The sequence below is a fragment of the Rosa chinensis genome, chromosome 2 (genome assembly GCF_002994745.2).
Source record: "Rosa chinensis cultivar Old Blush chromosome 2, RchiOBHm-V2, whole genome shotgun sequence".
Taxonomy (NCBI): Eukaryota; Viridiplantae; Streptophyta; class Magnoliopsida; order Rosales; family Rosaceae; genus Rosa; species Rosa chinensis.
This window is the reverse complement of record NC_037089.1, coordinates 60,024,298-60,035,228: the sequence shown is the minus strand read 5'-3', so window position 1 is coordinate 60,035,228 and position 10,931 is coordinate 60,024,298. Positions and strand designations below refer to the sequence as shown.

The window sequence follows — 10,931 nt, the reverse complement described above, 5'->3', positions numbered from 1 at the left end:
TAGATATGGAAAAGTTTTTTTCAAAATAAGTGGGGAGTTATTACAATTAGTGGGAAGTTTTGTCTTAGATGAAATGCACATAGTGGGTAAGTGAGAAGTTATCTGCAGATAAGTAAATTATTGTTTTTGAAAAAATTTTGATTTTGTTATTTACCTTCTTATCCCTTAGTTATTAAATATAATTTCAAATTAATATATGATGTAAGGATCCATATGTAATTTCATATGTATTTTGACTAACAAAGCCTCTTCTCTTAACAATAGTATAGATAATGGATAAGGTGTCTTCCTTAGTCCCTAGTTTCACTTAAAAAAAAAAAAAATTAAGTCGAACTGCATTGACAATTGGGGATTTGGGGCTGGCTTAGAGATGGAGTTGGCCATAGTGAAGTATAAAATAAAAGTATAGACTTGCCCAAACTCATAAGCCTACACCTAAAAAATTACAAACAAAGATAATTTAATCTATTTCCTATTCATATCGGTATTACCTGAAAGTTTACGACTTTGATAGGTTCAGATCGATAATATATTAACAATTTACATATTTTTTTTCAATATGTATTGCTTTTGGATTGGCCTAATAAAATAAAAAAAGGTAAAAAACAGAAATAAAATTACGTCCTGGGGGCTTCTAACAGTTTGACCCATGAAAATATTTTATTGTGCGCTCTGTTTGTTACTCTAAAGCAAAACAAACGGAGCAAAAAAGCAAAACAAACAGAGCAAAATCCCGTTCCCTTCCGTCTCTCTCTCTCTCTCTCTCGCCAATGTACGGCGGCTCATCCAAGCACGGCCACGGCCGATTAGGAGGCGGCGCCGGCCGGGGAGCCGGAGCGGCCAAGCTCGGCCGAGCCTCCTTCCCTCCGCCGCACCGCAACTCCGCCGGCCCAGCAGCAGCCAACCGCCTCTCCCTCGGCGGGTCCAACCATCGAGGAGGCCGTAACCCCCCCGCCCCTGCCACGTCAGCCGCCGCCCCGGCCGTGGAGGAGAAGTTCAGCTTAGTGGCCGGCAACAATCCGGTGGCGTTCTCCATGATCATTCGGTTGGTGCCGGACTTGGTCGACGAGATCAGGCGCGTCGAGGCCCAGGGTGGGACCCCCCGCATCAAATTTGACTCCATGACTAATAATCCCAACGGCAATGTGAGTTTCGTCGCCGAATTTGAACTCTTTTGCTGCTTTATTTTTTTGCTAATTTTGTTGGTTTTTTTTTTTTTTTTTGTTGTTGAGAATTTTGAATTTCTTGGTTGGTTTTGGAGTAGGCGTTGCTCAAGTTGTTTCTTTTTTTGGTTGAATTCTGTGAATTCTGGCTTAATTGGAGTATGTAAAATAAAAATGTTGTCTTGGTAATTGGTTTGAGTTCTTCTGGGGTTAGTTTCAATTGGGCATTGCTTAATTTCCTCAATTTTGTATCAGGTGATTGTTTCGTAGAATTATTATAACTTGGCCAACAAACTGGGTGTTTGTGAAGTAGCTCTTCTGCTGGGATTGCTGTTTTCTAGATGTTTGGGGTAGTTTGGTACTATGTTTTCGATGATTTCTAGTGTTGACATTTTGGTATCTGGTATATATTTTTACTTTTCAAAGTAGCTTTCTTTTCATTATGAATGCGGAAATAAGTGTTCATTGCTTTGAATTGTCCTACATTCGACCAGGTTATTGATGTGGGTGGGAAAGAGTTTAGATTTACATGGTCTCGGGATGGTGACCTCTGTGACATATATGAAGAACGTGAAACTGGTGAAGATGGAAATGGTTTGCTTGTTGAATCAGGATGTGCATGGCGCAAAGTGAATGTTCAGCGTATATTAGATGAGTCAACTAAGAATCATGTTAAGAGGCGGTCGGAGGAAGCTGAACGCTTGCACAAATCACGAAAGTATATCATCTGATTGTTAACAAGCAGTTTCTTCACTATTCAGTAACGATATGCATATAATTTTATGTGTTTTGTTTTACTTAACCACAACAGTATCCTTTTAAGTTTAAATGACAAAATCCATCTGTTGCATATATTTAATTTTCTTTTTGTTTGTGAAATCAGAGCCATTGTGCTAGAACAGAATCCAGCCATGAAGAATCAACTAAAGCAATTTACTGCTGCCACGGGTAAGGTCTTTAAACCCTAAAAAGTTTGAAGATCATTAATGCAAGCTTATGTCAGAAATTTAAGGGGTTTTCTTGTTTTAGACTAGTTGTATATGTTGTTAAATTTTTTCAGTAGAATATTTATAGTCAACTATTGTATGTTTCTGATACCTCACTGTTCTCCAGCTAATAGTTCATGGAGGAATTTCAAACAGAAGAAAGAGCCTCCCTTTAAAAAGCAGAAAGTTGAACCACCTCAAGGTGAGTAGAGCCATCTAAAGACTGTTATTTCCCCAACTTCTTTTAAGGAAGGGCAAGATAATTTATGAATATAGTTGATATTTTCTATGCATAGGTCTATAAGACAACTGCAAAGAAAATATATGTAATGCATTACCTTTTCATTTATTTATTTATTTATTTTTATGTATGTATATATGGATCTTAATTAAAAACAAAGGGCAACAAAACAACCAAAATATATACATTTGCAACTGGAGAGAGCCTATGAACTGTCTGTAGCAACCTCTACCACCTACTTGTCTGGCATTCAACCAGTCAAAGTGAAAACGAAGCATATATAAAAAAATATATTTCTTTTCAACTGCACAACAGTAACCAGCTTTCCTAATTTTCGCCTATTCCTTTTCTTCTAAGAGGGACATGCGTGTGGTGTAAATTACCATATCAGTGTTGAAGTTTCATTAGGGCAATAGTCACTGAAACGGGCAGTAGGTACTGCATACCAAAGACCAAATAACAACTTACCCACACCTCTTGAGCAACATGAGAGTAAAGGAAAAGGTGCTTCACTTTTTAGTCAGCCTTCGTAAGGTATGATTTAGCTATTCAATAATGCCATACTTAACTAAATGTCACAAAGTGGGCAATTTTTGCTACTGTCCAGAAATGAAAATCCATGCTATAGATACCAATCAAATTCAAGCAGATTGGCATCCACTTCTACTTCCACCAATCAGCTGCTCGTAATAAACCTTTCTGAAAGTCTCACATGCACTCCTCCCACCCCGTGTCTCCCACCCATTCATTGGAATGTTGCTGATTTTTCTGATATCTCGGTGGATATGTCTGAAATTTGGTGCCCGTCACGAATTGTGGGGTTAAAGAAATTTATTTACCCCTATGGGTGAAATATTGGAATGTTGGCCATATATTGCTCATGTTGCTGACTAGAGGCTAGGTTACGAGACACGTATGCTAAATTGGGGTCGGAGAAGTGATGCATTGAATTTCAGAGCTATAAGGGCCTTGTGAAAGAGGGAGATCATGCTGAAAGCTTTTCTTCTTTTAGACAATGGCAGCCTGGTTTTCCGAGTGTGTTTTTTTTTTTTAATTTTTAGAATCCCCTCTTTTAAACCATTGTATTGTTTGAATTCTTTCCTCCCAGGTTTTCAGGTTTTTATTTATTTTTTTTTTTTTATCAGTTATTAATATTTGGATTTCAACTAAGTTGTCTCGTCTTCTTTTGAAGTTTCAGCTCCTCCAAAGTCTGCATATAAATCTGGGGTATCATCAGCAACTACTGGAAAGGGTAGACAGTCATCATCACCTCTTCCGTCTACACCTGAGAAGTCTGCATCTCCATTTGGAATGCTAAATATTTCAAAGACTCATACAAGTGCAGATGAAACTATACCCTCTCAAGTCATTATTAAGGACAAACCTGCTCCTAGCTTGGATAAAGAAACCTCAATCAGGACTAGTGCAGCATTGGAAACTGGCAAAGGCAATGGTCGAGCTAAGCCAACTGATTTGCAGAGTTTGTTGATTACACTGCTCATGGAGAATCCCAAGGGGATGAGCTTAAAGGTAGGCACCGAAAGATGATGAACAGTAATTAAAACATTAAGCATTAGGCTTGTGTCTGCAATAAAATTGTTAAATTCGAAAATATACACGCCGATTATCTTTCAGGAAGATGATATAGACCTTGTATAGATTTCCCCATTCTGCTGAAACAGTATTCAAAATTCACCATTACTTGATGGGTTAAAGGACTAATGCCATATTCTTCGGGACATTTTTCTAAAAGTGAACAATGCCTCATCAGTTCCAAGTTATCTCAGGATATGTATGTTTATGTATCATGATTTTGGATGTGTGGCTGGTCTTTGTACAATCGTTTATTCCTTAGACTACCTTTTTTGTATTATTTATTTATTTATTATTATTATTATTTTTAAACTCTAATTTAAATGCTTCTCAAATCTTGTATAATCATATTACTAGGCATACAATTTGAGTTCAAAAAGAAAAAGAAAAAAATACTAGTCATATAAGGCTTTAATCATACAAAGTCTTGAATGCATCAGATGAAAACAATCCTATATTGGTGAACTTTGAAGAAGGTGATAGTGTTGCTACAGCTGTTCAGATTTATGACAGGTCTTAAAATTCTTAAATTCTTGCTTTCTTGCTCTTGCCCTTATCTCTCTCTATCTTGCTTGTTTGTAGGCTTTGGAGAAAGCTATTGGAGATTCATTTCCCAACTCTCTGAAAAAAATTGAGCCCATTCTTAAGAAGGTAAGTGGTGGCGATCCCTGGTGCTATTATTTTTTAATTTAAGAACACTGATGACACTATATCTACTCTTTCATTCTTGACATCAGATCGCAAATTCCCAAGCTCCAGGGAAGTATCTCTTGAAGCCAGGAGTGGAGTTAGAAAGCTTCAAGAAACCTTTGTTTGAATCTGGAAGGTACTCACTTGAAAAGCTTACTCAGCTTGATCGAGTCACTGAGTGATACTTGTTTCCTGCTACTCTGTGTTTAATTTGTTGTGTCTTTGGTCCACCACACTGTAAATGGCATAAACTAGAGTAAGAAACAAAAGTACCTAAGCTCCAAAGTAGATGGCATTACTGTGGGCTCAGATTTTGCTAGCAGTTTATGTTTAGTGCACAACAATGTAAAAATAAATGTTAGAAGAAGGAAATTTGGTCTGCCATTTCCTCAATTCGAAGTGCCATTGTAGTTTAGTGTGTTTGTTTTGGTTTGTTCCTTTTGCCAGTACTTTTTCAGTTTTTTTTTTTTTTGTGTGTGTGTGTTAAGCGCACTTCTTATCCTTATCCACTTTCCTATATGTCCTCTCATTTCCAAGGAAAAGGAAAAAAAGAAAAAAAAAACAAATGGGTTTCCTTCCATATTACTTGAGCTTGCTTAATATCTTTGGAGGTGCTTTATGAAATTCCCTTTGAGTTAATAACTTTATTTGGATATACACTGCTTGCAGGCTAACTAATCAAATATAGACTGCTTTATGCATCTGTTTTTTCTATGTGAATTGTTCTCAACTCATTTATGACTTTTGATATCCTTATGCAACACCCTTTTTCACTTGATTAAGAATTGCAACTTCAGGTTTGGGACAAAATTAATTACATACATACATACATATATATATATATATATATATTTTTTTTTTTCTTATCTCAAATTACTTTACAAATGTCTTCTAGGTGTCAAAGTTACAAGATGATAGTTGTATCATCTTTATTAGTTAAGTTGGAAGCTATTTTGGTTAGTTTTTCAAAGCAAAACTATTTTCAGTTTGCTAAACCAAAGCAACTGCATTTATGTAGTAACCCTTTGATATGTGTTTTCCACATGCCTGTTGGCATTTTCTACATTTAGAAAATAAACTGATACGAGGATACGAGGATATGGGCCAACTAAATAAAGTAGAAGAGAAGTGCCACTTGTCCATACAAGAAAAGCCATGTTGACAATCCAAAGTGAAAAGAGAACTCCAATTTCAAGAATCTAATAGTTACAACCCACATATTACCTCCCATTTATCCTTATCCCGTTCGATCAATACTCTATTTTTTGTTCATCTCTATTATTCTCCTGTGAGAGAATGACTGAGAACAATGTGACTTTGAGAAAAAAATCGTTCCACCACCAGCACTGGTATCTTAAACTGAAAGCCAATATAATTCCATCCTTGCATCATCTATTACCACAGCTTCAAAAACTTCTTGTATTTCTCAGAAAAGAAACTTCCTCTACTTTGTAGGTCTTAGTGGGTAAAACTGATGAGGAAGGTTATCATAAATGATGCTTTAGTTTGTATCTCATGTTCTTAGCTTTTAATTTGAACATTCCCGTAGGATTACCAGGTTATTCTCATTATATATGTTTATATATAATATATATTTTTTTTTGCAAAATGAATGCACAATATTAATAACCCTCTGCATGCACCAAGAGGATAGTTTGCTCACGCCCAATTATTTAGTAATAAAGGATCCAACTGGATTATTGTTTTTGCTTTATAGTTTATCATTGTGTCATGAATCAGTAATTGATGTATATGCTTGTATTGTCCAGTTCCCCAGAAGAGAACCTTCGCCAGACTCCTGCTAAGGATAACGTCTGTGATCAAAGGCCTGCTCAAATACCAGAGTTTAAGGAGAAGGTTTCTTCCAGTGAAATGGAGGAACAGGGCCAGGGACAATTGAATGCTACAGTTGGAGAAGAACCACAGGTATTCCAAAAAATTGATAACCAACAGCAGTCACCTGATCTTTTTGGTGAAAAAAGGGCCTCTGACAACAGTGAAGCCCAAATAGGTAGTTCTAGTTCTAGTGAAAGTGGAAGTGACAGTGACAGTGAAAGTGACAGCAGTGATTCCGGAAGTGACAGTGGAAGTCCTAGCAGAAGTAAAAGCCCAAAAGGAAGTGGGAGTGGGAGTAGCAGCGATAGTGAAAGTGATGTGTCTTCTAATAGCAAGGAGGTTTCTGATGAGGATGTGAACATTATGAGTGATGATGATAAAGAGCCCAAACATCAAACACAAGCCTCTGAAGCTGCTTTGCCCATTCCATGGGAGACTCCCGATGGCAGGCTTGTGCAGAGTGGGAATGATGACAAGCAAGATGATCTTGAATCTGATGCAATTGATATTGAAACTGTGGAACAGGATGCTGAATTGGCTGTTGTTAGTAGCTCCACTCCTAATAAATGTGATCAACCTGTTGATGAAAAAAAACCTTCTTCACCTGAGCATGTTGAGCATCATGACCGCCAGATTCTTGTAGACAGTTTGTTTGGAAAGACTGCAGACAAGGATGACTTCAGGTATGAGCAGTCTGATAGCTCTGAGAGGATGACTAAAGGTAAATCCAAAAGAGGTTTGGAGGTAAAGCACTCTGATGAAAAATCTGAACGCAGAAAAAGGTCAAAAACGGAAAACTCACCACAACCTCCTGCTTCTGTGGGTAAGGGTGTTCAATTTTCAGAGGATTATCATAATTTGTCTCCTGATAGACTCATTGAAGGCTCTTATAAGGGCCCTGTATCTCAAACGCTGAATAAAGCTGATAGGGATGGGAATACTGAGTTTGGCTCTCAAAAGGGCTACAATCAAGCAGTTTCTGGAAGATATAGCTCGGAGTCTAAACAATTAAGTCGGAAGTCTTATGATCATAGTGCACAAGCAAAGGCTCCTGATCAAGGTGAAAGACCTGATAGATATTCTGAGAGCTTGGGCCATGGTCTGCAGTACTCTGAAAAGAGCTCTCATGTGCACGAAGGCTTACCCCTGCGAAAAGATAATGTTCATAGTAGTAGTCAAAAGGATGGTTATGCTAATGAAAAGAAGGTTTCAAGAAATTCCAAGGAAGGTGGTGGCCGAGGCAAACAATCAGTGCCCTTGGACTCCCACTACCAGAAACATGGTGACGTGGCTGGCAAAATCAAGGAAGATAGACAGGTTTCAAGTATGTTCGTCAGTTCTTCGCCGAAGGAAAATAGGAATGGAGCTGACAGATCCCCAGTTGTTAATGGTAGAGGTAGTAAACTCCAAAGAGAGGTTTCAGAATTGGAGTTGGGCGAACTTCGTGAGGCCGTGCCCGAGGAAACAACAGTTAAGAAGCAATTTGAGAGAAAAAGTTCATTTAAGCAGTCAGAAAACAAACTGGGCACCAGGGATACCTGGGCTTCAGACTTCAGTAAATCAAAACCTGCAGGAAAGCCATCCTCACCAGATTTAAACTTGAAGTTTCCTAGTAATGCAGAAGGCTTAGTTAAAAAAAGGAACTACGAAGATCGTATTGAGGATTTAACGGGGTCTCAACAGAGAGCTCTGCAATCTCAGTCACTGCACCTTTCACGAGTAGATAATTCTGATGTGGGGCGCCCATTCAGCAGATCAGCAGATAACAGTAGTAAATCAACACAAAATGAAGTTGGGGGCAGACAAGGGATCAGTTTGGATGGCTATGGAGAAAGCAATAAGAAAGCACCTCCTAGGGCTTCTCAGCACCATGACTCTAAACGAGGGCCACTGTCCCACACCAATAAAGAAAGTAAAAGACTTGCATCTAGTACGATGATGGAACAGACTGATGTACGAAAGGATTCAATGTTGGCAGAGGGCACCGACAGTGATAGAAAAAGAAGGGATTCTTCTTCTGATGAAAATAGTTGTTCTTATACAAAGTATGAGAAGGATGAGCCTGAGCTCAAGGGACCAATAAAAGATTTCTCTCAGTAAGTCAACATATCAAAGCTTTTACACAGATTTCAATCAGTAGATCATTCTGGCGTTATATGTCTAACATAGTCTGACATCTGAATTACATTATATATTTTTTATTTTTCTTGTCTCAGGTACAAGGAGTATGTGCAAGAATATCATGATAAGTATGATAGCTACTGCTCGTTGAACAAGATCTTAGAGAGTTACAGGTATAGCTCAGATTCCTTTGAATTTATATAACAGAACATTGTTTTTATTTGGTGTTATTTATCTGATTAGTTGCTTCATGCAAATGTTGTTTAAGATCTGTGCATCTGAAAACAATTTATTTCTGCTCCATGTAGGAATGAGTTCCTAAAGCTAGGGAAGGACCTTGAATTTGCTTCGGGCACAGAGAGATATTATAACGTCTTGGACCAGCTGAAGGAGTCCTATCGTCAGTGTGGATCGGTATGCTTTGTTCTTAATTTTCTAAGTACCATTTGCTTTACTATGTTGAATTTTAATTCTTCAACTTTGAAGTAATTGAGCAAATCGTGTCACTGTTTTCTTGTCAGATGCATTGTTTCAATTGAACAACTAGTATTTTACTTATTAATGCTGTGACGTGTTTCTTGGCTCAATGTACCTTGCAGCCCGTACTGTTTGTTGACCATAATTCATGAACCCAGTAACCATAGAAAACATATCGTGAATTATTTTATGTTTGTTTATTTCTCCTGTTTGAGACAAATTGTGAATATAGAATATTCCTTTATAGCAAAGTTCTGTTTCAGTGCCTTCTATCTTGTTGGTTGTGGAAAATAAAAATGATGTCTACAGTATGAAAATGAAAAGTTTTACAGATCCATGGTCATATCTTATAACTTTTAACACCAGACATCTGTGAATTACAGACTGTAATCTATTTTGTAGATATCTCAAGGGTGCCAAGCCAATAATATATTATATTTCACATGGGTTTATCATGGGGTAATCCAATTACTTACACTGTACCTGTTTTAGCGATGACAACAATGCTAAAAAATGAACAATCTAGTCTTTGATTATGCATGAATTTTGATGACGTCCACACTTTATTTGATTTTCCTTTTTTTTATTTATTTATTTTAAATTCATAAATAAGTTGTTGTATTTGTGGGGTGTAGATATGTAGTGAGTTCTAGATGGTGTGCACTTAGCCACAGCCTATAGATATGACTTGCTAGTCAGGTGTTGTGGTGTATCTATAAATGTCTTCCAACTTAACATTTGTGATTGGGTATTCATCTTGTAATTAATAATTTAATACTATCTTGGTGCGCTTATCAGTCTGACTTAACTAATAATATTTCTTGCAGAGACATAAGAGGCTCAAAAAGATATTTGTGGTGCTTCATGAGGAACTGAAGGTGATTCATCTAAAATCTTTCAATCTCCATATTTGTGCATTCTTTTTTATTATTGTTATTTTGTTTGAACAACTCTCTTCATTTATATTCCGTCTCTCTGCAGCACCTTAAGCAAAGGATCAAAGAGTTTGCACTCCCATACACGAAGGACTGAAGAGAAGATCATACCAGAAGGGGAGATTTTCGGCCGCTGCAATACGATATATAAGCGCATTACCAAGTTGATTGCTAATAGAAATAAAGGCTTGCTTCCCAAGATTATTAGCCCCACCCAGTCTGCTTTTGTTGAAGGGAGGAAGATTAAAGATAAAATTGAAGCCTATTCTGTTGAGGAAATTAGATGGTGGACGCACCATCTTTTTCCTGAAGATAATACCCAGGTTGAGGTAGAGGTCATCCCCGTTATACCCCTAAATCTGTATACTTAACTTTGTGTATATCCCAATTTACTCAGATCAGGCTTTTTGTTTTTGATTTGCCTGACCTCCTTCGGCCTATCAGTGCTTTTAGGGCTCTCGATGTTTGCTTTTAAAATTTTGTGCATATTTGTATACCATACAGTGAGGAAGATGAAGAACTCAGATATATAATCAAACAAGATTGAAGTATTGGTAGGATGCAATTCAGATGTCTGCGTACGATGAAATCCATGGTGTTCCTGATGCCTTTTTGTTTTTTTCCAAACTTAATCGACATATAGCTGTAAATGAGATGTCAACGGTCTTTCCTTTTTTCTTGTTTTTTTTTTATTAGGGTGCCAATAAGAATATAGAAGAACTTGGTCCCTAATCCAATGTGAGAGAATTACCGATATAACAATTACATTCATGCCTCATGGCTTTCAAACTTACAATTCCAAGCGAAGAAGAAGAAGATAATAGAGGGGTGGTGGGGCATCTTCAGCGTTTTGGTGCAAATCGGCAATTAACACGCTCGTGGTTTGTCA

At 37.4% G+C, this 10,931-nt stretch overlaps 1 protein-coding gene across 2 annotated transcripts; it reads left to right on the top strand.

The window, feature by feature from the left end:
• The first annotated feature begins 679 nt into the window (after positions 1 to 679).
• LOC112186122 (dentin sialophosphoprotein) lies at positions 680 to 10,647 on the top strand. Of its 2 annotated transcripts, none has more exons than XM_024324479.2 (12): positions 680 to 1,145; positions 1,658 to 1,881; positions 2,047 to 2,111; positions 2,277 to 2,351; positions 3,589 to 3,920; positions 4,566 to 4,634; positions 4,721 to 4,809; positions 6,443 to 8,605; positions 8,726 to 8,803; positions 8,939 to 9,044; positions 9,935 to 9,985; positions 10,089 to 10,647. In XM_024324479.2, exons 1-12 carry the CDS (start codon positions 771 to 773, stop codon positions 10,137 to 10,139), a joined length of 3,678 nt encoding a protein of 1,225 aa, XP_024180247.1. In that variant the 5' UTR covers positions 680 to 770; the 3' UTR covers positions 10,140 to 10,647. The 2 variants fall into 2 exon arrangements, with proteins under 2 accessions (XP_024180247.1, XP_024180246.1); XM_024324478.2 differs by having other exon boundaries at positions 3,583 to 3,920.
• The last annotated feature ends 284 nt before the right edge of the window (positions 10,648 to 10,931 follow it).

Bases quoted from the DNA above. Each gene is read 5' to 3' on its own strand.
- LOC112186122 (XM_024324478.2), top strand. From the start codon at position 771: ATGTACGGCGGCTCATCCAAGCACGGCCACGGCCGATTAGGAGGCGGC. The intron at 1,146-1,657 runs GTGAGTTTCGTC...ACATTCGACCAG, and splicing joins CTAATAATCCCAACGGCAAT to GTTATTGATGTGGGTGGGAA. The intron at 2,352-3,582 runs GTGAGTAGAGCC...CTTCTTTTGAAG, and splicing joins GAAAGTTGAACCACCTCAAG to TTTCAGCTCCTCCAAAGTCT.